This window comes from Barbatula barbatula (genome assembly GCF_947034865.1).
Source record: "Barbatula barbatula genome assembly, chromosome: 2".
Lineage (NCBI taxonomy): Eukaryota > Metazoa > Chordata > Actinopteri > Cypriniformes > Nemacheilidae > Barbatula > Barbatula barbatula.
In genome coordinates, this window is record NC_136767.1 from 10,272,115 (window position 1) to 10,298,556 (window position 26,442).

The 26,442-nt window shown below is 36.1% G+C and overlaps 1 protein-coding gene across 1 annotated transcript; it reads left to right on the forward strand.

Annotated features, from left to right (window-relative positions):
• tmem161b (transmembrane protein 161B) lies at window positions 1–25,493 on the forward strand. The gene is made up of 12 exons (XM_079449620.1): window positions 1–429; window positions 15,031–15,134; window positions 15,836–15,922; window positions 17,960–18,057; window positions 18,168–18,324; window positions 19,410–19,561; window positions 20,045–20,105; window positions 20,255–20,395; window positions 20,864–20,977; window positions 22,327–22,501; window positions 23,173–23,269; window positions 23,370–25,493. Exons 1-12 carry the CDS (start codon window positions 427–429, stop codon window positions 23,633–23,635), a joined length of 1,455 nt encoding a protein of 484 aa, XP_079305746.1. The 5' UTR covers window positions 1–426; the 3' UTR covers window positions 23,636–25,493.
• The last annotated feature ends 949 nt before the right edge of the window (window positions 25,494–26,442 follow it).

A 26,442-nucleotide genomic window follows, 5' to 3' on the forward strand; every position in this document is an offset into this window, starting at 1 on the left:
AGTGCCTTATCGAAAGACCGATAGAAGTCAATTGTTTGCTTTTAGGTGTAGTTGATAATGTGTACATATATAAATGTACATAGATTGCAGTGCTATATATAACCTATTATCAACTATTTGTCATTGTGAAAACCTTTTTGCCGCAATCTAAATGTACAGGCTGTCACTGGCAGCTAAGTACCAAGAATCTTAACGTGACCTCTACTGCAGTTGAAAACACAGACAGTGGAGCTGCGGGTGAATCGTTTCACTATCAGTGGATATAAGTTAGTCTTGCACGGGGTTTTCATTTGATTTGTCAACACAGTGCTCTCAAAAAACTGCAACGTAAGACAGGCTTATGTGCTCCGTGCCGCTGGATTTCCGACTAGGGGTGCTCAGAGTGTCAGCCGGCGTTGAGATCTATCACTGCACTGCAGCATCAGTATGGTGGGTAACGTTAATGCACTGCTTAGATGATCTTTTACTTTAATACTGTATCATGTTCATCGGTGGAAACCAGCTATATCAGAACAGTTTTTTAAATTTTGCTCATTATGATGGCATACGATTTCAGCCATTCTGATTGCTGTGCTGATCTGTGTCCCTGCTTTACCTTTCAGAAATTTGTTGACATTACCTCCCAGGGTTGCATATTCATTTATGACCATTTCTAAAGGAAACAAAGAGTGTTGCACTTCATGCCACGTGTTGGGCTTTTCATAGTAAAATCTGAAAAGATGATGGAGGGGGGTTGTGCCTCACCTGGCGCAGGTAACCTCCACCTGAGTTCCGTTGACCTCAGAATGCCCTCCATATGAAGGGCACCAAATACCATTTGCTTATCTTAACGGCACAAACACTATAAACACAAGTTTTGATAAGAAAATTATTAAAAAATAGCTTTGGCCTTTTGCTAGCCTCAATTTCTAACAGTGATGAATATAAAACATGAGCTATGATTAACTCTATTAAGGTAACATCCAGTAAACTTGTTCCATCAGTCAGTTCAATCAATATTTATACCTCCATCATCTTTTTGTATTTATCTGCTGTGTGGTGATATATTTAATATTTTAGCTAAAATAGCATTGTTAGGGTGATGGATGTGTGTTTCTGTTAACACACTAGTATTCATTTTTTGTCAAATTTAAATATACGACAGCAGTGCCACACAGGGTAGTGAAATTACAAGCATCCATTACTAAGTCATTGTCTTTCAGTGATCGTTGTATATAATAATTACCTTTGCATGTCAAATTTGATTGTATTATGACTAAGTTTGCCATAAATGGCCTTTAGTGCTGATATGGCGTTTAAAACAAATAAATAAGTAGATAATAATAAATTTAGTTAGTCGTCATGTTTTGGGACTAAGGGGCCATTTATACATCAACGTTTTCAACTTAAAAGCTTTAGTTGTTTACACAACAACACCATTTAGGGGCAATCCTTTGAAAATAGATTTGCTTTTGGACCTGGCTGGTAATCTTCAGTGCCCTCATGATAGCTTGTTTGGCCCGTGTGAGACAGATAAGTGCCTCATGCTGCTTCAAGAAGTAACCTGTTATGGTAAACGATCAAGTTTATTGAAGCGCTGTGTATTTTTGTGTTAATAGTTTTGATTAAAATTAATTTCAAGTTTAAACTGCGTTTAGAATTAGGACTTGCATTCATCCATGATTCAGCTAAAGACAAATAATAGGCCTACTTTTTTTAACTAATGAACAAAAATTACTATATTTGTTTTCATAGCCAAATTATTTACGATTTATTATAGATGTGTGTCATCATCACTACACAGCTTTTACGGCATTGTTTCTGCAGTTTTTTCACACAGGGTGCTTTCCACGACAGATCCTGTTAATGTTACTATGTCCCCTTTCCGGAATTGCTTTTAGGATCAACCCGGGATGCGTTTGCGTTCACATGGAAGGCACTCTTTTCTGGGATCAGTGGTCTGTGTGAATGGGGTTTGAGTTTGTTACTTGCTGTTCCTAGTTTGTAGAGGAGGTGGTACATTCCTATACTGTGGATTTCTAAAAACCCGTGTGTAACACCTTTTGTCTGTTTTCTTGAAACTCATGAGCACTGGCTCCTCTTGACTTCCATTGTATGGACACAAAACTACAGAGACATTACACAAAAGTTCACAAATAAAAGTAAACGATTTAAAACGAATATCGGTTAAAACGTTGACGCAACACCAGATCAGTCATAAGCTTTATCAGGGTAAGTTTTGGATAGTCTTATGTTTTTCCGTAATTCCCATGATAATGGTTTGAGAAAAAGTAAGAGAGAGTTTTATGGTTTGGCATATATTGCCATTTGTAGTGATGTAGTGTTTCTGTAGCTCAAATGGTACAGAGACAGAATTGCTTCAGAAGCACATAAAAAAACTGTATCAGGAATTGAATCAACCATTTGGTTTACAGAAGCACCTTGCTGCTTTCATGTGTTTATTCAGGTGCATGAAAGGGCAATTGAATACAATTAATAAATAAACACAGTTTTTATGAGGGGGCGTTTAGGCGGTAATTATTGAAATAATTGAAAACATTGATCAAACTTAGTGAAATTCATTCATACGCATTACTGAAATACTTCTTACAAACACTAGTGAAATAAAATTATTGATCAAACTTCGTGAAATTCATTCATATGTGTTACTGAAATACTTCTTACAAACACTAGTGAAATAAAATTATTGATCAAACTTCGTGAAATTCATTCATATGTGTTACTGTAATACATATCTTACAAACACTAGTGAAATAAAATTATTGATCAAACTTATAGTGAAATTCATTCATATGTGTTACTGTAATACCTCTTACAAACACTAGTGAGATAAAATTATTGATCAAACTTATAGTGAAATTCATTCATATGTGTTACTGTAATACCTCTTACAAACACTAGTGAAATAAAATTCTTGATCAAACTTAGTGAAATTCATTCATATGTGTTACTGTAATACCTCTTACAAACACTAGTGAAAATAAATATTGATCAAACTTATAGTGAAATTCATTCATATGTGTTACTGTAATAGGTCTTACAAACACTAGTGAAATAAAATCATTGATCAAACTTATAGTGAAATTCATTCATATGTGTTACTGTAATACATCTCTTACAAACACTAGTGAGATAAAATCATTGATCAAACTTATAGTGAAATTCATTCATATGTGTTACTGTAATACCTCTTACAAACACTAGTGAAATAAAATCATTGATCAAACTTAGTGAAATTCATTCATATGTGTTACTGTAATACCTCTTACAAACACTAGTGAAAAAAAATATTGATCAAACTTATAGTGAAATTCATTCATATCTGTTACTGTAATACCTCTTACAAACACTAGTGAAATAAAATCATTGATCGGAATTAGAGAAATTCATTCATATGTGTTACTGTAATATCTCTTACAAACACTAGTGAAATAAAATTATTGATCAAACTTATAGTGAAATTCATTAGTATGTGTTACTGTAATAGCTCTTACAAACACTAGTGAAATAAAATCATTGATCAAACTTATAGTGAAATTTATTCATATGTGTTACTGTAATAGCTCTTACAAACACTAGTGAAATAAAATCATTGATCAAACTTATAGTGAAATTCATTCATATGTGTTACTGTAATACCTCTTACAAACACTAGTGAAATAAAATTATTGATCAAACTTCGTGAAATTCATTCATATGTGTTACTGAAATACTTCTTACAAACACTAGTGAAATAAAATTATTGATCAAACTTCGTGAAATTCATTCATATGTGTTACTGAAATACTTCTTACAAACACTAGTGAAATAAAATTATTGATCAAACTTAATGAAATTCATTCATATGTGTTACTGAAATACTTCTTACAAACACTAGTGAAATAAAATTATTGATCAAACTTAGTGAAATTCATTCATATGTGTTACTGTAATACCTCTTACAAACACTAGTGAGATAAAATTATTGATCAAACTTATAGTGAAATTCATTCATGTGTTACTGTAATACCTCTTACAAACACTAGTGAAATAAAATTATTGATCAAACTTAGTGAAATTCATTCATATGTGTTACTGTAATACCTCTCTTACAAACACTAGTGAGATAAAATCATAGATCGGAATTAGAGAAATTCATTCATATGTGTTACTGTAATACCTCTTACAAACACTAGTGAAAAAAAATATTGATCAAACTTATAGTGAAATTCATTCATATGTGTTACTGTAATAGGTCTTACAAACACTAGTGAAATAAAATCATTGATCAAACTTATAGTGAAATTCATTCATATTTGTTACTGTAATACCTCTCTTACAAACACTAGTGAGATAAAATCATTGATCAAACTTATAGTGAAATTCATTCATATGTGTTACTGTAATACCTCTTACAAACACTAGTGAAATAAAATTATTGATCAAACTTATAGTGAAATTCATTCATATGTGTTACTGTAATACCTCTTACAAACACTAGTGAAATAAAAGCATTGATCAAATTTATAGTGAAATTCATTCATATCTGTTACTGTAATACCTCTTACAAACACTAGTGAGATAAAATTATTGATCAAACTTATAGTGAAATTCATTCATATGTGTTACTGTAATACCTCTTACAAACACTAGTGAGATAAAATTATTGATCAAACTTAGTGAAATTCATTCATATGTGTTACTGTAATACCTCTTACAAACACTAGTGAAAAAAAATATTGATCAAACTTATAGTGAAATTCATTCATATGTGTTACTGTAATACCTCTTACAAACACTAGTGAAATAAAATCATTGATCAAACTTATAGTGAAATTCATTCATATTTGTTACTGTAATACCTCTCTTACAAACACTAGTGAGATAAAATCATTGATCAAACTTATAGTGAAATTCATTCATATGTGTTACTGTAATACCTCTTACAAACACTAGTGAAAAAAAATATTGATCAAACTTATAGTGAAATTCATTCATATGTGTTACTGTAATAGCTCTTACAAACACTAGTGAAATAAAATCATTGATCAAACTTATAGTGAAATTCATTCATATGTGTTACTGTAATACCTCTTACAAACACTAGTGAGATAAAATTATTGATCAAACTTATAGTGAAATTCATTCATATGTGTTACTGTAATACCTCTTACAAACACTAGTGAAATAAAATATTGATCAAACTTATAGTGAAATTCATTCATATGTGTTACTGTAATAGGTCTTACAAACACTAGTGAAATAAAATTATTGATCAAACTTATAGTGAAATTCATTCATATCTGTTACTGTAATACCTCTCTTACAGACACTAGTGAGATAAAATCATAGATCGGAATTAGAGAAATTCATTCATATGTGTTACTGTAATACCTCTTACAAACACTAGTGAAAAAAAATATTGATCAAACTTATAGTGAAATTCATTCATATGTGTTACTGTAATAGGTCTTACAAACACTAGTGAAATAAAATCATTGATCAAACTTATAGTGAAATTCATTCATATGTGTTACTGTAATACATCTCTTACAAACACTAGTGAGATAAAATCATTGATCAAACTTATAGTGAAATTCATTCATATGTGTTACTGTAATACCTCTTACAAACACTAGTGAAATAAAATCATTGATCAAACTTATAGTGAAATTCATTCATATGTGTTACTGTAATACCTCTTACAAACACTAGTGAGATAAAATTATTGATCAAACTTATAGTGAAATTCATTCATGTGTTACTGTAATACCTCTTACAAACACTAGTGAAATAAAATCATTGATCAAACTTATAGTGAAATTCATTCATATGTGTTACTGTAATACCTCTTACAAACACTAGTGAGATAAAATTATTGATCAAACTTATAGTGAAATTCATTCATATGTGTTACTGTAATACCTCTTACAAACACTAGTGAAATAAAATCATTGATCAAACTTATAGTGAAATTCATTCATATGTGTTACTGTAATACATCTCTTACAAACACTAGTGAAATAAAATCATTGATCAAACTTATAGTGAAATTCATTCATATGTGTTACTGTAATAGCTCTTACAAACACTAGTGAAATAAAATCATTGATCAAACTTATAGTGAAATTCATTCATATGTGTTACTGTAATACCTCTTACAAACACTAGTGAAATAAAATCATTGATCAAACTTATAGTGAAATTCATTCATATGTGTTACTGTAATAGGTCTTACAAACACTAGTGAGATAAAATCATTGATCAAACTTATAGTGAAATTCATTCATATGTGTTACTGTAATACCTCTCTTACAAACACTAGTGAAATAAAATCATAGATCGGAATTAGAGAAATTCATTCATATGTGTTACTGTAATACCTCTTACAAACACTAGTGAAATAAAATCATTGATCAAACTTATAGTGAAATTCATTCATATGTGTTACTGTAATATCTCTTACAAACACTAGTGAAATAAAATTATTGATCAAACTTATAGTGAAATTCATTAGTATGTGTTACTGTAATAGCTCTTACAAACACTAGTGAAATAAAATCATTGATCAAACTTATAGTGAAATTTATTCATATGTGTTACTGTAATAGCTCTTACAAACACTAGTGAAATAAAATCATTGATCAAACTTATAGTGAAATTCATTAGTATGTGTTACTGTAATACCTCTTACAAACACTAGTGAAATAAAATCATTGATCAAACTTATAGTGAAATTTATTCATATGTGTTACTGTAATAGCTCTTACAAACACTAGTGAAATAAAATTATTGATCAAACTTATAGTGAAATTCATTCATATCTGTTACTGTAATACCTCTTACAAACACTAGTGAGATAAAATTATTGATCAAATTTATAGTGAAATTCATTCATATCTGTTACTGTAATACCTCTTACAAACACTAGTGAAATAAAATCATTGATCAAACTTATAGTGAAATTCATTAGTATGTGTTACTGTAATACCTCTTACAAACACTAGTGAAATAAAATTATTGATCAAACTTAGTGAAATTCATTCATATCTGTTACTGTAATACCTCTTACAAACACTAGTGAAATAAAATCATTGATCAAACTTATAGTGAAATTCATTCATATCTGTTACTGTAATACCTCTTACAAACACTAGTGAAATAAAATTATTGATCAAACTTATAGTGAAATTCATTCATATCTATTACTGTAATACCTCTTACAAACACTAGTGAAATAAAATCATTGATCAAACTTATAGTGAAATTCATTCATATGTGTTACTGTAATACCTCTTACAAACACTAGTGAAATAAAATCATTGATCAAACTTATAGTGAAATTCATTAGTATGTGTTACTGTAATACCTCTTACAAACACTAGTGAAATAAAATCATAGATCAAACTTATAGTGAAATTCATTCATATGTGTTACTGTAATACCTCTTACAAACACTAGTGAAATAAAATCATTGATCAAACTTATAGTGAAATTCATTCATATGTGTTACTGTAATACCTCTTACAAACACTAGTGAAATAAAATTATTGATCAAACTTATAGTGAAATTCATTCATATCTGTTACTGTAATACCTCTTACAAACACTAGTGAAATAAAATTATTGATCAAACTTATAGTGAAATTCATTCATATCTGTTACTGTAATACCTCTTAAAAAAACACTAGTGAAATAAAATCATTGATCAAACTTATAGTGAAATTCATTCATATCTGTTACTGTAATACCTCTTACAAACACTAGTGAAATAAAATCATTGATCAAACTTATAGTGAAATTCATTCATATGTGTTACTGTAATGCCTCTTACAAACACTAGTGAAATAAAATCATTGATCAAACTTATAGTGAAATTCATTCATATGTGTTACTGTAATACCTCTTACAAACACTAGTGAGATAAAATCATTGATCAAACTTATAGTGAAATTCATTCATATGTGTTACTGTAATACCTCTTACAAACACTAGTGAAATAAAAGCATTGATCAAACTTATAGTGAAATTCATTCATGTGTTACTGTAATACCTCTTAAAAAAACACTAGTGAAATAAAATCATTGATCAAACTTATAGTGAAATTCATTCATATGTGTTACTGTAATAGGTCTTACAAACACTAGTGAAATAAAATTATTGATCAAACTTATAGTGAAATTCATTAGTATGTGTTACTGTAAGTTTGATCAATGATTTTATTTCACTAGTGTTTGTAAGAGGTATTACAGTAACACATACTAATGAATTTCACTATAAGTTTGATCAATGATTTTATTTCACTAGTGTTTGTAAGAGATGTATTACAGTAACACATATGAATGAATTTCACTATAAGTTTGATCAATAATTTTATTTCACTAGTGTTTGTAAGAGATGTATTACAGTAACACATATTAATGAATTTCACTATAATACATCTCTTACAAACACTAGTGAAATAAAATGATTGATCAAACTTAGTGAAATTCATTCATATCTATTACTGTAATTAATTCAAATGCATGTTAAATGCCTCTTATAAACACTAGTGCACTGTTGAGGCCACATATTTCAGGTGTAGTTGATGAAGATTTCTGTGTAGTTGATGAGAGGTCATTTCATTGGAAAATGAAGCTGCACCCACACTTCCATTTAGTTTGATTCGAGCCATGGCAAACTGTTGTAATTCATCTGTTTTTGTATCGCAAAATGTAGTTTTAAAAGTTGTGTGTTCAAACAATGTGGTTGTTTAAATTTACAATATGATGTAGAATTATAAATGTGCGACTGTTTAAAACAAGAGCAAGTTTCAGGAGATCAGTGGTCACGAGTCACGACCCGCTGAGAACAGTAATATCAGGAAGCTCCTGTAACTTGTCGCCGGTTCTGATGTCTTGACAGATAATGTATTAAATATGTTTCATTTTAGGTAACGGGGGTCTTTTCATCTTGCCTGCGCGGTGTGACAGAGCTATTGACATTAAGTTGGTTTGAGGTTGGACGTACGATATTTGTGAATCTAGGGACCGTCTCAAAAGTTAAATACAAATGCATGTTTCCAATTTTGACACACATGAACACTGTACACGTTCTTTTGTGGCTGTAAATCAATTCCTTTAAATGCTATTGAGCTTTATATTGGTATTTTTGTTAGTGGCTTTAAGTCATTACCTTCAAATGCAATTGAAGTTGTTTTGTCGAAATTATTTGTAGGGACAATTTAATTAATCTACAAATATATATATAACCACTTATGTCCGTCTATTTCTTGTGATTTTTTACTTATTGCTCATTTAAGTCAACATTCATTTATCCAGGAATCCTTTTATTGAATTTAAAAAAGAAATTACAACAGCGTTATGGAAAAATATTGCAGTTTTTGGTTTCAAATGGTTTCCTTCTTTGCAAACGAGTCCCGCCTCTGTAGCTCACGTCGCTAAAAGCATTGGCTTTGCCTTTCTTAAGTCCCGCCTCTCCAACCCAGGTCGCTTTATGATTGGCTTTGCCTTCTGTCGCTAGCGTGTAATGTAGGATGCAGCTGATTCAGTTACCCCTCATTTACACCGCACACGTGTTTGGCGCGTTACAGCTCTGTAGTGTAGCTGAGCGGAGCTGATCGGGTCTACTCTAGTCAATGCTTTTGTTTATACCACCCACGAAGCAGCACGTTACCGAAGCTTCCCTGAAGTGGCTCTCCATGCCGCCTCGCTACAGACATTTCAATTCTGCACTGTTTTTTATGATAAAATAAAAGTTCCTATGCAGATTTACTTTCGTATTTCACATCTTATCAAAAACATAAGACCATAAATGGACAACGAGAGGTTCATCCTCGAACGAAACCATGGTTATTTCCTGGTAAAATATAATGTTTTTTGTTTTAAGTGTAGTAAAACCATGGTTAATTTTCATAAGAAATATTCTTCATTTATGATCACAATTAGTTTCTGTCTAACTGTTAATGATTAGTTCTGCTGTGTGAAGATTATGTTTTGGGCAATATAAAATGTACAGTGCATCTGGAAAGTATTCACAGCGCTTCACTTTTTCCACATTTTGTCATGTTACAGCCTTATTCCAAAATGGATTCAATTCATTATTTTACTCAAAGTTCTTCAAACAAATGGCATTCCCCATAATGAAAGAAGTTTGTTTGAAATCTTTGCAATTTTTAAAAAAATAGAAGACAAAAGCACATGTACATAAGTATTCAGAGTCTTTGCTCAATACTTTGTTGAAGCACCTTGGACACCAATTACAGCCTCAAGACTTTCTGAGTATGATGCTTCAAGCTTGTCACACCTATTTTTGGGCAGTTTCTCCCATTCGTCTTTGCAAGATCTCTCAAGCTCCATCAGGTTGAATGAGGAGCACCGATGCACATTGCACAGCCATTTTCAGATCTCTCCAGAGATGTTAAATTGGTTTCAAGTCTGGGCTCTGGCTGGGCCACTCAAGGACATTCATAGAGTTGTCCTGTAACCACTCCTGTGTCATCTTGGCTGTCTGCTTGGGGTCATTGTCCTGTTGGAAGATGAACCGTCGCCCCAGTCTGAGGTCCAGAGCGCTCTGGAGCAGGTTTTCATCGAGGATGTCTCTGTACATTGCTGCATTCATCTTGATCCTGACTAGCTCCCAGTTCCTGCGGCTGAAAAACATCCCCATGCTTCACTGCAGGGATGGTATTGGCCAGGTGATGAACTTTGCCTGGTTTCCCCCAGACATGACGCTTGCCATTCAGGCCAAAGAGTTCAATCTATGATTCATCAGACAAGAGAATTTTGTTTCTAATGGTCTGAGAGTTCTTTAGGTGCCTTTTGGCAAACTCCAGGCCGGCTGTCATCTGCCATACAGGCCTGTTTGGTGGAGGGCTGCAGAGATGGTTGTTCTTCTGGAAGGTTCTCCTCTCTCCACAGAGACATGGTGGATCTCTGTCAGAGTGACCATCGGGTCTTGGTCACCTCCCTGACTAATGCCCTTCTCCCCTGATCGCTCAGTTTGGCTGGTCGGCCAGCTCTAGGAAGAGTCCTGATGGTTCCAAACTTCTTCCATTTAGGGATGATGGAGGCCACTGTGCTCATTGGGACCTTCAATGCTGCAGAAAGTTTTCTGTACCCTTCCCCAGATCTATGCCTCGATACAATCCTGTCTACAGTTTGTGCTCTGACATGCACTGTTACTGTGGGACCTTATTTAGACCGGTGTGTGCCTTTCCAAATCATGTCCAATAAACTGAATTTACCACAGGTGGACTCCTGTAGAAACATCTCAAGGAAGATCCGTGGAAACACTATGCACTATGGCAAAGACTGTGAATACTATACAATGTGGATGTGCTTTTTTCGTTTTTATTTTTAATAAATTTGCGAAGATTTCAAACAAACTTCTTTCACGTTGTCATTATGGGGTATTGTTTGTAGAATATTGAGGAAAATAAAGAATTGAATCAATTTTGGAATAAGGCTATAACATTACAAAATGTGGAAAAAGTGAAGCGCTGTGAATACTTTCTGGATGCACTGTATATCATGAACATGATATAAATGTAAAGAAAACCAAAGTAAGCCACTTACAAAAGCAATTAAGAAAATGTTTATGACATTTTTAATGACTAGTAAGCTATAGATATCTATAGAAGCCATAAATGTGTTCATATGGAATGCATTAATGCGTTATTTTGTCAGGTCAGATTACAGAAGCATGGCCTGTCATGTTATGGAGAGTCAGGGTCACAGATGAGGTCAAACAATGACATAGTAGTTAGTTGTGTGACGACCCAGAGTCTCCTCCTGACATTCAGTACTGTGACAAATGTTAGCTTGAATCTACATAGAGAGCTTTGAATTATTCTGATGCCATGCACAACCAATTGTGTCATTTTATCAGGTGGCAGAAGCAGCCTTGCCAAGCTGTAGCCCATGTGGAGAGACCGAGGCAGGGTCACAGGTGATTAGGCTTTCAAAACATGATTATGTTTTTTGTTGTGCATTAAAGTTATAATAAGGTTGCACTGCTATAGAGGTAACAAGCACTCAGTTATAGCACATACAGTAGTCTTAAAAAGGTAGGCATAAATATGTATGTATATAAAGTAGATTCTATCCAGACTCTAGATGCAGTTAAACGTACAGTAGTTAATACTGAGGGTCCGGGACATTTACATTTAGTCATTTAGCAGACACTTTTATCTAAAGCGACTAACAAGGAGTTCAGGGAGCAATAAGCGATGTGTCATAAAAGAGCAATAGTACAATAGCTGCTAATTAGGGATGTACCGATCCGATACTCTGGATCGGATTTGGCTCCGATCCATACCTTTTTGAATACCTTTTTCGACAGGCGAGTTTAGTGGGGAGACCTTTCAGGACCCAACTTTATGCCTATATGGAAATTTCAGCGCGTTGAAGATGTCGCAGATGTGGAAATATTTCACGCTTGAAACAACAGAAAGCAGCACAGCTGCCAGTGTGTAAGTACTGTTGCGCGTTACAACACGACACATTTAATCAAACATCTTCAGAAGCATCACGGAAAAGATCACGAAGAGTTTGTTCAAGCGAAACGCAAAAAGGACGAATTAAAGCACCAAACCTTGCAGGAATTATTTCAAAGGCAAGAAAAACTTCACAAAGACGACAAAAAATCTGTAAAAATCACAGAAAAAGTTGTGGAATTTATTGTACTAGATAATCAGCCTCTCTCTGTTGTGGAAAATGCAGGCTTCCGTCGCCTGAACCGCGTTAGTTTACCATCGCGTAAATACATTTCTGAAACAGCTTTGCCCGAGTTATTTTATAGTGTCGTCGCATGTTGCGGATCAGTTAAAAGATGTAAAATCTTTGAGCTTTACTGCTAAAATTTGGAGCTCCGACGTGTGTCCCATTCCCTTTTGAGTTTTCTGGTTACGCATTGCAGAGTGCTGTGCTACATGCTAAAAAGTTGCGAGGATCACACACAACAGCGTGATTTCAGCTACAATCAAAGAAATGCTGGATGGTTGGAAAATACAGATTGTCATTTGGATGACTCCATAGCTTGATAAAATGTAATTTATTTCAATTATAAGTTTAGCACAGTGTTCTTGATAAAGATGTTCGTCATACTGTGTATATTATTTATCTTAGTTTTGATGTATTTCATGAATATGCAAAGCTTGACTTTAAGCAGATAAATTTAATGACTGTGTGAGTTACAGACATTCTAAACCTTAAAAGGTCAACAATAACTGATATCGGATTTGGATCGGTATCGGCCGATATTTGAAAGTTCAGTATCGGAATTGGATCGGCAGAGAAAAACTGGTATCGGTGCATCCCTAGTGCTAATACAAAGTTACTAGTTTCAATAAAAGCTAGAGCACTACCTGTTGAGAGAAGAGGGTTAGTGTACCTTTTTTTTCATTTGTCTGTCAAGTATTCACAGAAAAGGTGTGTTAAGTAGTTTTTTTAAGGTTGTGAGAGATGTGGTTGACCGGATGTTGTTCGGACGGTGGTTCAAAATGGGCAGGGCGCGATTCCTCAATTTTTCACATTTCTGTACCGAGAGGTCACACTCACATGATGTGAATTAGCAGGTCAGAGTTCACCAAACTTGAACTGTGCTACGCAGCGAAATGCGAAATATCGACGGGCTTGCTTTTCCGGACTGGTGCAGGCTTATGAATGGAAGTCAATGGAGGGAAAAGTCAATGTGTTTGTATAAATATTTGTAAAAATGTTTTTTTTAAAGGTCACATTACCTTGGCACCAGCTGAATATATTGCTTTATCTATGGCATGTGGATTGTTTGTCTAAGATATTGTATTTAAATTCTAGGGTGCCCTGTAAAATCTGGCAAGGGGCAACATATGAAAATTAGCCCACCGGCTAACTCTGACTTATTTACAGTATTGTACTGTCGATTAATGAGTACTGTCCCTTATAAATAAAATATGTTGAAAAAAAATCCTGTTGAAAGCATAGAGAAACATCAATGTGCAGATTGGATCATTTTTAATCCAGTAAGGAAATGTTTAAAATGGTCATCATCGTAATGCTGTGTTATTAACGTTCACTTTACAAAACTATCAGGTTATGTTGCAGGTGTTCATAGTGCTATTAGGTTTAAAATAAAACTGTGAAGGATAATCTTTAGAAACAAGACTGTGCACACTGGGAACATTGTATACCGGATGTTATTTGCTTACCCTTATGTTGTTACGTGCTTTGTTATACTGTATCTTTATAACGTATCTTTTGATTGGTGTACAACTTCAACCTTGCATGTACCAACGAATAAAGAAATGGATGTTTTATAAAGAAATGTGTGTTTTGAAATGGCTACCTTAGAATGTAGCAATTTGTGCGGATCAGCTGTCTTTTGAATGCATCTCAACATCTCCTCAGCTTAGGGGCAGGACACTGTGCCTTATAAGCGTGGATAGTGAGAATGTCCATTGATGCCAGCAGACCTCCCACGCTCGCTGGGATAGTTTGATGCTCCGGTGTTTAAAGCAGAATAGGGCTTGACTGAGGAAGCAAAGATCATTTGTAGAGGTTATTTCTATTGAAGAACCAAATGCAGTGCGTTTTCCAGTTCAAATTAATTTATGATCTTAACCATTTCCAGCTTGTTTTGAAATGGATTAAATAATGTTATAATTCAATTAAAAGTAAACCAAACTACCATACATGATTTACAAGGGTACGTTTTTAATGAGGGATAATCATTTCTTTTACAGTTTCACATTTAATCAAAAAACTAAAAAGTAAACATTTTCGAACAAAGATAAGGATATAGAGGCAGAAGTTATGTACTGCAGTTTTAAATATATATTTGCAAGAAAAATTATGTTTTGTTCCGATCATTTAAAAAAAAGGATGCAGTTCATGATCATTTTGCAACATTGTCGACTTGAGATGCGGGGAAGTTTGCAGTTCCAAATTTTGCCTGTCCAGTGATGTATACGCAACATTTATGTCTACGAATTATAGTTTGTACTATTCTGAATGTTCTTTATTCTTATCGGTATGATCAGAAAGTGTTATAATATTTCACTGTTCTTTTCAGGGTGTGATCAGTGTGCAGCTGGTGGTTACCATGGTAATGGCCAGCGTGATTCAGAAGATCATACCCCACTATTCCTTTGCACGATGGCTCCTCTGCAGTGGCAGGTAATGAGGAAGAACAGCCCACTGTGCCATTCTGACGTCCCTCTCAATGTTCAAACTACATTTTTAAAGGCAGCCTTAACAGCGCACAGACCACTAAATCTGCTCCACTTTGCAAATGCATTCCGTGTTTTATTGTTTATATAAAGAGCCCATCAAAAATGCATCATTATGGAGCATCAGTGAGACCAAAGGGTATCATCAAAAAGCGCTCCGTCCCAAGAGAGCCACTTAGGACACTATAAGCCACGCTTATTTTTCTTTTAATTAGCGCCGTGTGTGTTTTGAGTAAACAGCTCTTCCAAGTGTGCTCAATAATTCATCTGTGCTTGTTTTGGCTGTAAAAAATAGTTTGGGAAAACTCGAGCTTGAGTGCAGAGCTTGAAGAAGTGTTGCCCAGGAGACTTTTATTATTAAGTTTTCATTAGTACTTAGACAGGAAGCAGAAGAACTTGAAGCAGCACAGCCCTCACAGGGTTTTATGATGAGGACTTTTCTATAAAGTTGACGGGGTACACGTTTGCCCCCAAAAGTTTAAATCAACAATGCTAACCAGGGTCCGAAGTTAGTTATAAATGTTTTAATCGGAATCAAATTCAATCTGAAAAGTTTATATATTTTTGTTATTTTTAAGCATGTTATATTTGTCAGTAAGATACATTTGTATTGTAAAGGTGTAACATGCTTCTCTTTGTCGTTGTTAGTCTGCATTGGTACCAGCACCCCACAGATGATGAGTTGAGAAGTCTGGCTGGAAAACAGCAGAAAGGTGGCAAGAACAAAAAAGACAGGTACAATATGACATAATTGTGGCATTTCTTTAGATTTGACTTACATTTGAAGAACATTTGGGGCTACAACAAAGATCAAGCAGCTTTGTTGCTCATACGCCGCTGTGGATGAAAGCTGTGCATACAATGCTAATTCTCTCTGAAAAGGTAGGCCAGCCTGTGTCTAGCAGCTTAGTTTTGATCGTCAGCTCTATTATACCTACCTCCTGTTCGCAGACAAAAGCCCATTTTTGCTCTGCAGGGAGCTCTTGAGCCATTTTGTCAGGCAGGTATGCGGAGATCCAGTGCAGAAACTACGATGCCCACAGTGCTTTTATGCTGAATACTATTGTGCACACTGACCTGTGTAAACAACAGCGGGCCCAGGGGAGAGGTCCAAGAATCTCGGCTTCAGCTGGCTCGGAGCCACGGGGCAGAAAGCTTGCAGACTAGACCAGTTCACTCCGAGACCTGTGCCCCTTTCCAATATCACACAGCTCTCAGCAGACCCTGACATTCATTTCTGCATTCTTTGTCATGCAGACGGCATTAGAGATGGCTGGAAATATGTTTGATTTGAACATTGGGTGGATTTAGCTCTTTTTCAAGAGCAAAGTAGGCTCCTTTAATCCTCAGTAAAATGTGCAAACTCCAGTGCTTGGTTTCCAATAGAAACCGATCCGACAGCTGGGGCTGGTCTCTGTCTGAACAAAAAAAATCTCCATTTCATTAGAACATAGTTGAAGATCGCACACATTGATATACGCTTGTCATTTCTAAGAATTTAAATAAATAGTTAACTTTGCATAAAGAACGTTGTGTGTTTATAATTAGTGGCCAGCGAAAGGATTTAGCAGAAGGGAGCATAACATTCTTTTTTTGTCATATGTGACCCTGGATCACAAAACCAGTCTTAAGTAGCACAGGAACATTATAGATTTTTCTTTTATGCCAAAAATCATTAGGATATTAAGTAAAGATCATGTTCCATAAAGATATTTTGTAAAGTTTCAACCCAAAATATATAAAAACTTTATTTTTGTGAGTGGATGGCCTGTTACAGTGCCTCGGATTAACAACTTCAAAGGCGATTTTCTCAATATTTAGATGTTTTGCACCCTTTACTTCCAGAGTTTTACACTCTTGTATCTCCACCAGATATTGTCCCATCTTAACAACCCATATATCAATAAAAAGCTTAACTATTCAGCTTTCAGTTGATGTAAAAAATCTCAATTTCGAAAAATTGACCCAAAGGACTGGTTTTGTTGTCCAGGGTCACATATTAAAGTTTGAATGGATGACTAATTATGTTCTCTTAAAATTAAATGATACAATAGTCATGCAAAGTAGTTAATAATTCCTATGTTATCACGTTAAGGCAACTCTCTGTTGGTTACAAGTTCTGTAGTCATTTACTCACCCTTTTGTCATTTCAAAGCGGTATGACTTCTGTAGAACACAAAAAAAGATATTTTAAAGAGTGTTGGTAACTGAACAACATTCACCTCTATTGTATGAACACATGGGTACCAGCTTTGTTTGGCTACCAACATTCTTCAAAATATATTTTTTTCTGTTCTGCAGAAGAAACTCATACAGGTTTGTAAATGAGTAAATAATGACAGAGTTAATATTTTTGGTAATTTTTTTTCTTGTTTACATTTTAAACATGATTTAACCCCCTAGAAAAAAATCTAATTCTTTCATCATTTACTCAATTTCATGTCATTCCGAATATGTATAACTTGTTTTCTTCTGCAGAGCACAATAGATGGAATTTGGAAGAGTTTTGGTGCCAAACTTCTATGGTATCAACACAAAACCACTAATACATTTCTCCATTTTTAAACTTTTATTTTGGGTTGAACTATTCCTTTAAATCCCACGGAAGCCTCAGCGTCCCATGAAGCAGTTGATAGGAAAAGTAGGATATCTGCTGATATGTAGTAGGACCTAGCAATGTACTTCTATTAGGCCAATCTTGTTAGAGCATCGTTTTTTAACATATTCTTTCATTTTCGAAAACAAATGCTTCACTTATCTCTTGCTTCTCAGGAAGTACAATGGGCACTTAGAGAACAGGCCGTTGACTATCCCTAAAGACATCGACCTTCAGCTGGAGACCAAGTGCATTGCTGAAGTGGATACTCTCGGTAACTCAGCTGTCTTATAATACCAAGCTTAATCTACCATTTAACCTTCAGTATTTTTCTATTATCAGGCTGCTTTGTAAAGGTTCTGTGTTCGTCTCTTTTATGTCCAGCGCTGCACTACTTCCCTGAGTTCCAGTGGTTGGTGGACTTCACGGTGGCAGGCACAGTTGTGTATCTTATCACTGAGCTGTACTTCTGTGTGGCTGGGCCTAGTGAGGAGATGAACATCAGTGTGGTGTGGAGCTTGCTGGTCTTGGCCTTTGTCATGTATCCTTCTTGAGCTTGAGCGACCGAGTTGGTTCTCTCTTCCTTTCATGTTGTGGGTGGCTTTCATTCATTTACAAGCAATAGGGATTGTGAAGTTCTGTGTTTTGAGGTTTCATTTGTCTCCCAACAATGCGAGTTACCCGCATGGTTTAATATTTGGTTGGGGTGTTATTAATTAAGAAGGGCTTTGACTTCTAAGAGCACCATATAGACCAAAATGTTGACCATTGTGCAAGAAGGTTATTTCAGAACGGTTCCATAGTCACAATATGTTAAAACAGCTTTTGTAAAAGACAGCCCTTGTCAAGAAGCTCCATTTTCACAGTCTCAGCAGGGACTGTCTAGCCGTGAGTGATGAAAGCTGCACCTGTTGCCTTCTACCTGCTACTTTCGCCTTCTAGTGCCTCACCAAATCACACACATTAACCCCGGTACAGTCCACAAAGATCAATCTCCGTGCGCTCGTCACTGCCCTTCACCTACCTCAGCCTGCCACCGAAGATTGGACACCCAATTTTCAGGGCCCACTAGACTGATTTGCCTGGGAAAAGGAGAAGGAAGGGAAGGCTGGTTGGTGATGAAGATGATGACGATGATGATAGGTCTATATGTGTGCAAATGGCTGGATGTGGATGGGAAGGAGCCATTTTTCCTGATCTCAGTGGAGGGTGCGACAGGGAAAATGGCCTTGTCAAAGCGATGGTCACTGAAACATTTCCTCAGATGGGCACCCGCTTGCTAGGCGAATTTGCGCAATGTAGCTGCAAGTTGAATGATTGACCTTAGACCAGCATAAACAACGCTGGCACACATACCTGTAGGCGAGCCCTCGTAACAGAGGCACAGATGGGAATTCTTTCATTGGTTGTTTTTGTTTTGTAATTTGTTGTTTTACATAAGTAACTAGATTGGGTACTATTTGAAGGGTCGATTTTATAAATGCGTCTCTACGCAAGTCTAAGTGGGTGGATGGCACAAACAAGCCTTTTAACGCCATACATTTAATCTACTGTAAATTGTACAACCCAACTTTTTGATCAACAATGTTTTTGGTAAAGGTTTTCCTTAGCTTCTGCTTCTCTCAGGAAGATCCTTTTCTCCCTCACGGCTCACTACTTCCGACTAGAGGAGGGTGGTGAGCGTTCCCTGTGCGTCACGTTTGCCTTCTTTTTCTTTGTTAAAGCCATGGCTATTCTTATAGTCACAGAGAACTACCTGGAATTTGGCCTTGAGACAGGTACAGTATCAAGTTGGTTCATAAACATGAGGATTTCTCTTTTACGTTTGAAAGTTATGCAGACATTCACACTATGGGAAAACGTTGACAGGGTCCAAATTTAACATGCTGATGTCTTTTTACATAACATGAATTTTTTATTTCATTCACAATCTGTGTACCATATAACAAAAGAATTGTTCAGCTTTGTTTCCTTGCGTATCTGACAATGTGATAGCATTTCTACTGTATTCTCAGTGAATTCTAATTTTAAAACATAATTGTGTTTTGATATAATTTCCCCTTGTAGCCCAAATTTATGTCATGTTCGAATAATGGAGATTGTGTTGACTAATCTATGAGAAATTCCTATAAATCCTAAAATAGTTCTGTAACTCAGTATGGTTTTTTTTATTTATTCTGGATGTAACTTTTATTCTGTTCATTCCTGTACTGATTTATATGCTTGTAAATTCTTTAATCTACCCTTTTCTTTATTGATAGGTTTTGCAAATTTTTCCGAAAGTGCTGTGCAGTTTCTGGAGAACCAGGGCCTTGAGTCCCAGTGAGTTTTACCACCACTTTGTGTGCGTGTGTGTTTGTGTGTGTGCGTACAGTATACCGTGTCTCTGTGCCTTCAGATTAAGCCATGTATGTGATGGTTTGTATTTCCCAGTTGTAAAAAGTCCTTGCTCTCTTCCTCCATCACCACAGGGGCCCCATATCCAAACTGACCTTTAAGCTGATCCTGGCACTGCTCTGCTCTCTCATTGGAGCCTTTCTCACCTTCCCTGGCCTGCGATTGGCCCAGATGCATCTTGATGCCCTCACGCTCAACAACTGCAAATTCACACAGTAAATGACAAAAAAAAACATTTATCTGATCTTTTGTTACTAATAGTACAGAACTTTGTTTGATATTAATGATCTAAATATCGGCTCTAGGTGTTTCATTAAAATACAACCAATGACAGTTTGTTATAAATCTATATAGAGTACTGGTGTGTAAATGTAACCTCTGCAGGTTCGCAGATAAGTATTATAGCAGATGGAGCTGGTCTTCATTTTCAGTGTGCGTTGGGCTCTAGGGTGCTGTGCCACAAAAGAGGGGTTAGGCACCACACATCTCACCTAGCTAATCCACTTCAGCGTGGCCAACTCTGCATACTTGCTCCAAATACACCATGGGGCTTAGAGTTAGATCATTCTTAGCACTGGATTACATTTGATCAAGCTTGTGGTGGGTGTAGTGCAGTGGCATATCATATTAGTTCATGTTTTTCAATATGCTGATGATACGTTTTGTATCTGTTTATCTTTTAGGACTTTGCTGCATATCAATTTCCTGGCTCCCTTAATAATGGTACTGTTGTGGGTGAAGCCCATAACCAAGGATTACATAACGAATCCCACATTTGGGAAAGATAGTGTCCCTTTGTGAGTATCTCATTATTCATTACTACTACATTTACTTTGAATTGTTGTAACCAATTAAAAGCTAGTTCTAGAATGCGGTTTAAATCATGTATCATGGTATTACTGTATTACTATGGTAGTAAATGCCATTTTATATGACCATAGTTATCTTTAGTATTTTGACTTTTTAGGTCATGCTTAAAAATACATGAATGCCATTCCATAACACATACAAGATATTAAAGTGCAATAAGGTGTTGGTTTATTTTCAGATTTAGACACTATTGGGCGGTTTCCCGGACAGGGCACAAGCCTAGTCCTATAACTTAGATGTTAGAGTTGTCTTGATCGAAAAACAACTTGCACTGACATCTTAAGATATATCAGTGCAATTGTTTTATCTCAAGATGCACATTCGTAATGTTTTTAAAAATAACTTAAAGGGAAGGTGCCACAGTGTTTCGTGCATTCTGACTTCTTTACAATGTTAAGCGTGCTGGCTTCTTCAAAAACGAGTTTGATGTAGTGTTTCTGTGCTCAATACCCTCCCCCAGCATTCGAATAGGTTTCGGAAAGTTTTGTTCGAACATGAAATTCTCTTGCGTTCAACTTTTCTTTGTCCCTTATTGGACAATTGGTCTCGGAAAAACGAGATGAAAGAGCATGCTCACGCGACAACCAGGGAGAATGGGAGAAGGAGCGTGCATACACGTCAACCAGCTGGAGCAAGAGAGAGAGAGAGAGCACTGCGTTCACAAAGTTCAGCTGTGTTTGTTTGTTCACTGCATTTGGGTGAGGAATGTTATGTAAACTGTGGATATAACGCTGGATTTGAATGAGATAGATAGAGCTGTCCCAGCGCTAAAAGATGCCGGTCATGAACCGCACGTGGTAAGGGAAACTGAGTCATATGTCTGTGTTTTGTTGGTAATTGCCGCCAATGCACAAGTCACACAACACGAACTTGCAGCGAATCAATAGCTATTCAGGGATAATGTGATGATGTATTCTTGTGTGCTCGTGCTGTACTCCCGCCCTCCCTGCACGTGTTCAGGGCTCGCTTGTTTTTTTGGGAAAAAATTGTACAGTTGTATCTGTCTTTTATAAATGTGATCAAACTAAAGTATCTTCGAAGGTACGAATAATGCAATACTACTATTTATATTAATAAGATTAATATGAGATTGGCAGAAACTGCGTGTGTTATGTCTGCTTTAAATATCCAAATTGAACTAAGGCCTAGTCCTAGTTTAAGCTAATCCTTAGTCAGAGAAACCGCTCCTATATCATGGGTCGCTACAAATATGTTGCACTATGTTGGTAGTGTTTTTTCCTTTTACTAAGTGTTTCTCTTATTCTTGCGTTTTCAGAATGTCTGAGAAGACGTATGACACGCTACGACTCTGGGTGATCTTACTTCTGTGTGTGCTTAGACTAGCCATGATGCGGCACCATCTCCAGGCCTACCTCAACCTGGCCCAGAAGGCCGTCCTGCAAATGAAGAAGGAAGCAGGACGGATTAGTACAGTTGACCTCCAAAAGATGGTGTGTTTAGACCTTTCACTGTCCTGCAATTTAGACGCAATATTCGGAAACCGTCTTGTATTTAGACCGGTCATTACATTACATTAAAAGATTGATTTAAGACTTTGCCAATGCTAATGATATACATTTGACTTATTGCTATGCTTCGTCATCTTATTTTCCTGATATGATGATTAGCATGTTAAGTATTCCGCCTTAATATGATGGCAATGTCGCTCTTGTGATGTCTCCAATGATGCTGGTTAAAAATGCACTCTTGTGGTGTATACTCCAGGGGCCTACATTACTGTCGACATTCCTCAAAGGTGGAAATATGTCGGTACGAAAAAGGACAGCATACTATTGTTGCCCTCAAAGCTCCAAAATGAGGAGGCTATTTGAGTTTAGTGGAGCGCAAGGATCAAAACCCAAAGCACTCCACAGCCGGAGCTGAGGAAAAGAGCCTGTTTGATGTTCCAAACCATAAGTGAGACTCGCAAATGGCCGTAGAGTCACAGGGGTGTCTGGTCTTACATCTGCTGCAGAATCATATGCTCACTGCCTCCCTCTGTACTTAAGCTCCCAGTGAGAGTTTCAGAAAGTCCGTTTGATGAGCTCTTCCCTTGCGAAGCTGCTTGTTTTGAAGTAAATTTGCCTAAATGTTTTAACTGCAAATTTGTTTTGCCACACAGGTCGCCCGAGTCTTTTACTACCTGTGTGTGATAGCGCTACAGTACATTGCACCTCTGGTGATGCTTTTACATACTACCTTGCTGCTAAAGACATTGGGTGAGTGTATTTAAGTCTTCTCGACACATTCACGCTAAAATAACTACAATCGTCCCTGTAGGTGCTTGAATTTTTCTTGAACAGTTGTTGTAACCACTAGGTGGATATTCGTGGGTGATTTACCCTGAAGAAAGTTTGCCCTGTCTACCAAATGAAGACTTTAACCCCGCCGAGGTGGGGCAGGGAGAGACGCAGGCCTCTCAAGCTGTGGCCCAGTTATCGGTTGCTCTAGGGGGGCTGAGGACTGTGTTCACCCCCATGCTTTTTAGAGGGATCCTGTCGTTTTTCACTTGGTGGATTGCCGCCTGCCTGTTCTCGACCTCACTCTTTGGCCTCTTCTACCACCAGTATCTGATGGCAGCGTAGCATTGGGATGGTGTGGAACACCCGTGGGCCCAGGCTCCTCCTGCTGAACTGTGCTGCACAAGCCCCTGGAACATTCCCCTTTTGTGTAACCATATCATCAGAGTTCTCTGATGGGCTTCCTCTGTGAACTTTCACTTTTTTGAGGACAAATAAGTTCAACCTGACAAACACAAATTGGACAGTAGGAATAATGAAGTGATTTTATTGAGGGTGGTGGCCTTGAACAAGTTTGAAAGGTTTCTTAGAGAGCCCTGGATGTTGACTCTTGATCTGGATATATAGTATTTTAGTTTTTTTTGTTTTAAATTGATGACTTTCAGAAGGGATTTAATAGGTTTTTATTACGTTGTTTTAACTTTAACAAAGTAATAACTTGGCTCTGCTGTAGGGGGGATCTCACTGCTGATATGTGAATAGGAAACAGTATTTCAATCAAGCATGAAAGGAGAGATGTTTTAAAGATGTATTTATTTGTCCATTTCAGACAGACTGAAAGCCAGCCTTTTCACGAGGAGTTTGACTATGAAAGACTGCGAGTTTAAGTGTGTGTGTGCGCGTGCGTGTATGAGTGAGTGACGGTTCGTTCATGTGTCAGCATCAGTGCCTGCGGGCTCCAAGTGACCCCTGCTGCTTGTGGGTATAAATCTAAAAGGGCATTTTGATCAAGCATAAAAGCACACTCAAAAAAATGACAAAAGCAGTAGCCTATGATCTTTTGATACTCTTCCCTGTCATTTAACCAGGTCAAATATTTCACTTTGAAATTTGGGTTCCTCAGACAGATCCTGTAAGCACCCTCCATGTTTCTGTGTGGAGTGTATTGATTTTCGCTATAGATTGAGGAACAGGATTGTTTCATGTGAAGGTGGCAGGGAAGCTTGTATTCCCCGATGAATATATGTAATACTTCCCGCTGGAAATCGGAGGCGCAGAGGCACTGAGTATGCAAAACAGAACAAGGGGCTTTGATAAAAAAAAGAACGATTTGCGTGTTTAAATAAGGTCCAGTTTAATATTGTCATATTTCGGCACTATAGTTACAAACAGCAGAGTAATATCTGAAGGGTTTTTTTTTGCTGTTGGTTTTATTTGTTAGTCTTTATCAAGTCCTGCTGTAAAAGTCTTATTCTCGCTGTTCGTATCCTGAAATTTTGAAGGATGTGCAGACAATGAATGTATTGATCCTGCCTGATTTGCAAGTCACATTTACTATACTTGGGGCCACAAAAAAGCCAAATATGACATAACCTTTGCTTTCGGAAGATAACCGTTAAACTACAGTATATATTTTTTTTTGGTAATGTGGACATTTATATTGTCAGTTATTATTGCACATCTTGCAATCCGTTCTTGTTAATATAACTTGGCAGTAAGATTTCAGTTTTTCAGCCTCTCCCATTGATTTTCAGTCTATGATACCTGTATGATAGCTGTAAACATTTCCAACCTTTAATAATTGTCAACTGTGGCATTTTAGTTTTACATATGGTTTTCTCTTTTTTATATTGATTTTTTTCCCTCTTACTAAAAATCGAAATGAGTGACCAATAACTTTGTTAATCTTACTAAATATATGCCCCAGTTATAAGGTATTTTCATTAAACATGTATTTAAACATGTGTAACCCTAATGCCAAATAACAGTATATTAGGCTCAGAACTGAGTTGTATTAAACTGTTGAGACATTCGACGAATCATTTTCTTAGTTTTTTCTAAATTGTCAGTATTCCTGTAGGGAAGTAACTGGGATGTTGTTTTAAAATCAGTGATCCTGTTTGTTTGTCTTATTTTAATGTATTTTACATACTTATGATCTCTATTTATTATTTCACAGTTTGTTTAATAAATGATTGTCAAGAAAACCATGTTTTACTTTTTCTTGTTCATTGCGGGACTTGTGGGTTTTCTTCTATTTCTTTTTCATTTATTTCTTGAACTCGAATACAGTTTAGAATGAAGTCGACTGAAGTGGTGAATAGAAGTGACTTGCGCAGTACGTGCTAGCGGAGTAAATGAACTGTCCAGATCTCCAACACTTAATAGACCTAGACCATGTGATGCTGTAGTAATGTTGATCTGAGTGCTATTGTTCATACGGAATGAAACCCCGGGCTTTCTCCTTTAGTTGCCACTCTTGGATCAATGAGACAAATTCCAAAACAAACAGCCAAAGAGGGTCTTTTCTTTTCCCTAGACTCCATTCACTCGGCCCATTTTATCTGAGGCCCACCAAACAGCTCTATTGAGCCTTGTCGTACCTAGTGCACGAATTGGGAATCTTTTCCAAAGGTATCTGTTTAATGACTGAACCAGTGTCTGTTCTAGATCCGTGATACGTTTGCTCAAGTTAAGAGCGTCCAAAATAAACAATGAGAACTAGTAATAATGAGTGACCTAACCTAATCCATTCTGTCCACTAAAGAGTATATTGCGAGCTTTTGCACTTTACAAAGGTAAAGACGCTTTGATATAGCAAATAAATATTTTTAGCACCGTTTACATGCATTTGCAATACAGGATTATGCAGTATTATCATTTATTTATTGAAGCCAGATTGTGTCTGTGATGTTATTAAAGGGGTACTCTACCCCCCCAAAAATGTGTCAGCAACACAATAAAAGATATTTAGGAGAATGTTAGCAACTGGGATTTCTGGGGTAGTAAAAATGGTGGTCAAATGTGCCACAGAACTGTTTGTTTTCCTTAATTCTTCAAATTATACTTTTTGTGTTTAACAGAACAAAAAACGTTTCTACTGTGGCAGTTAATGGTGCCCCAGAAATCTCAGTTGCTAACATTCTTCCAAA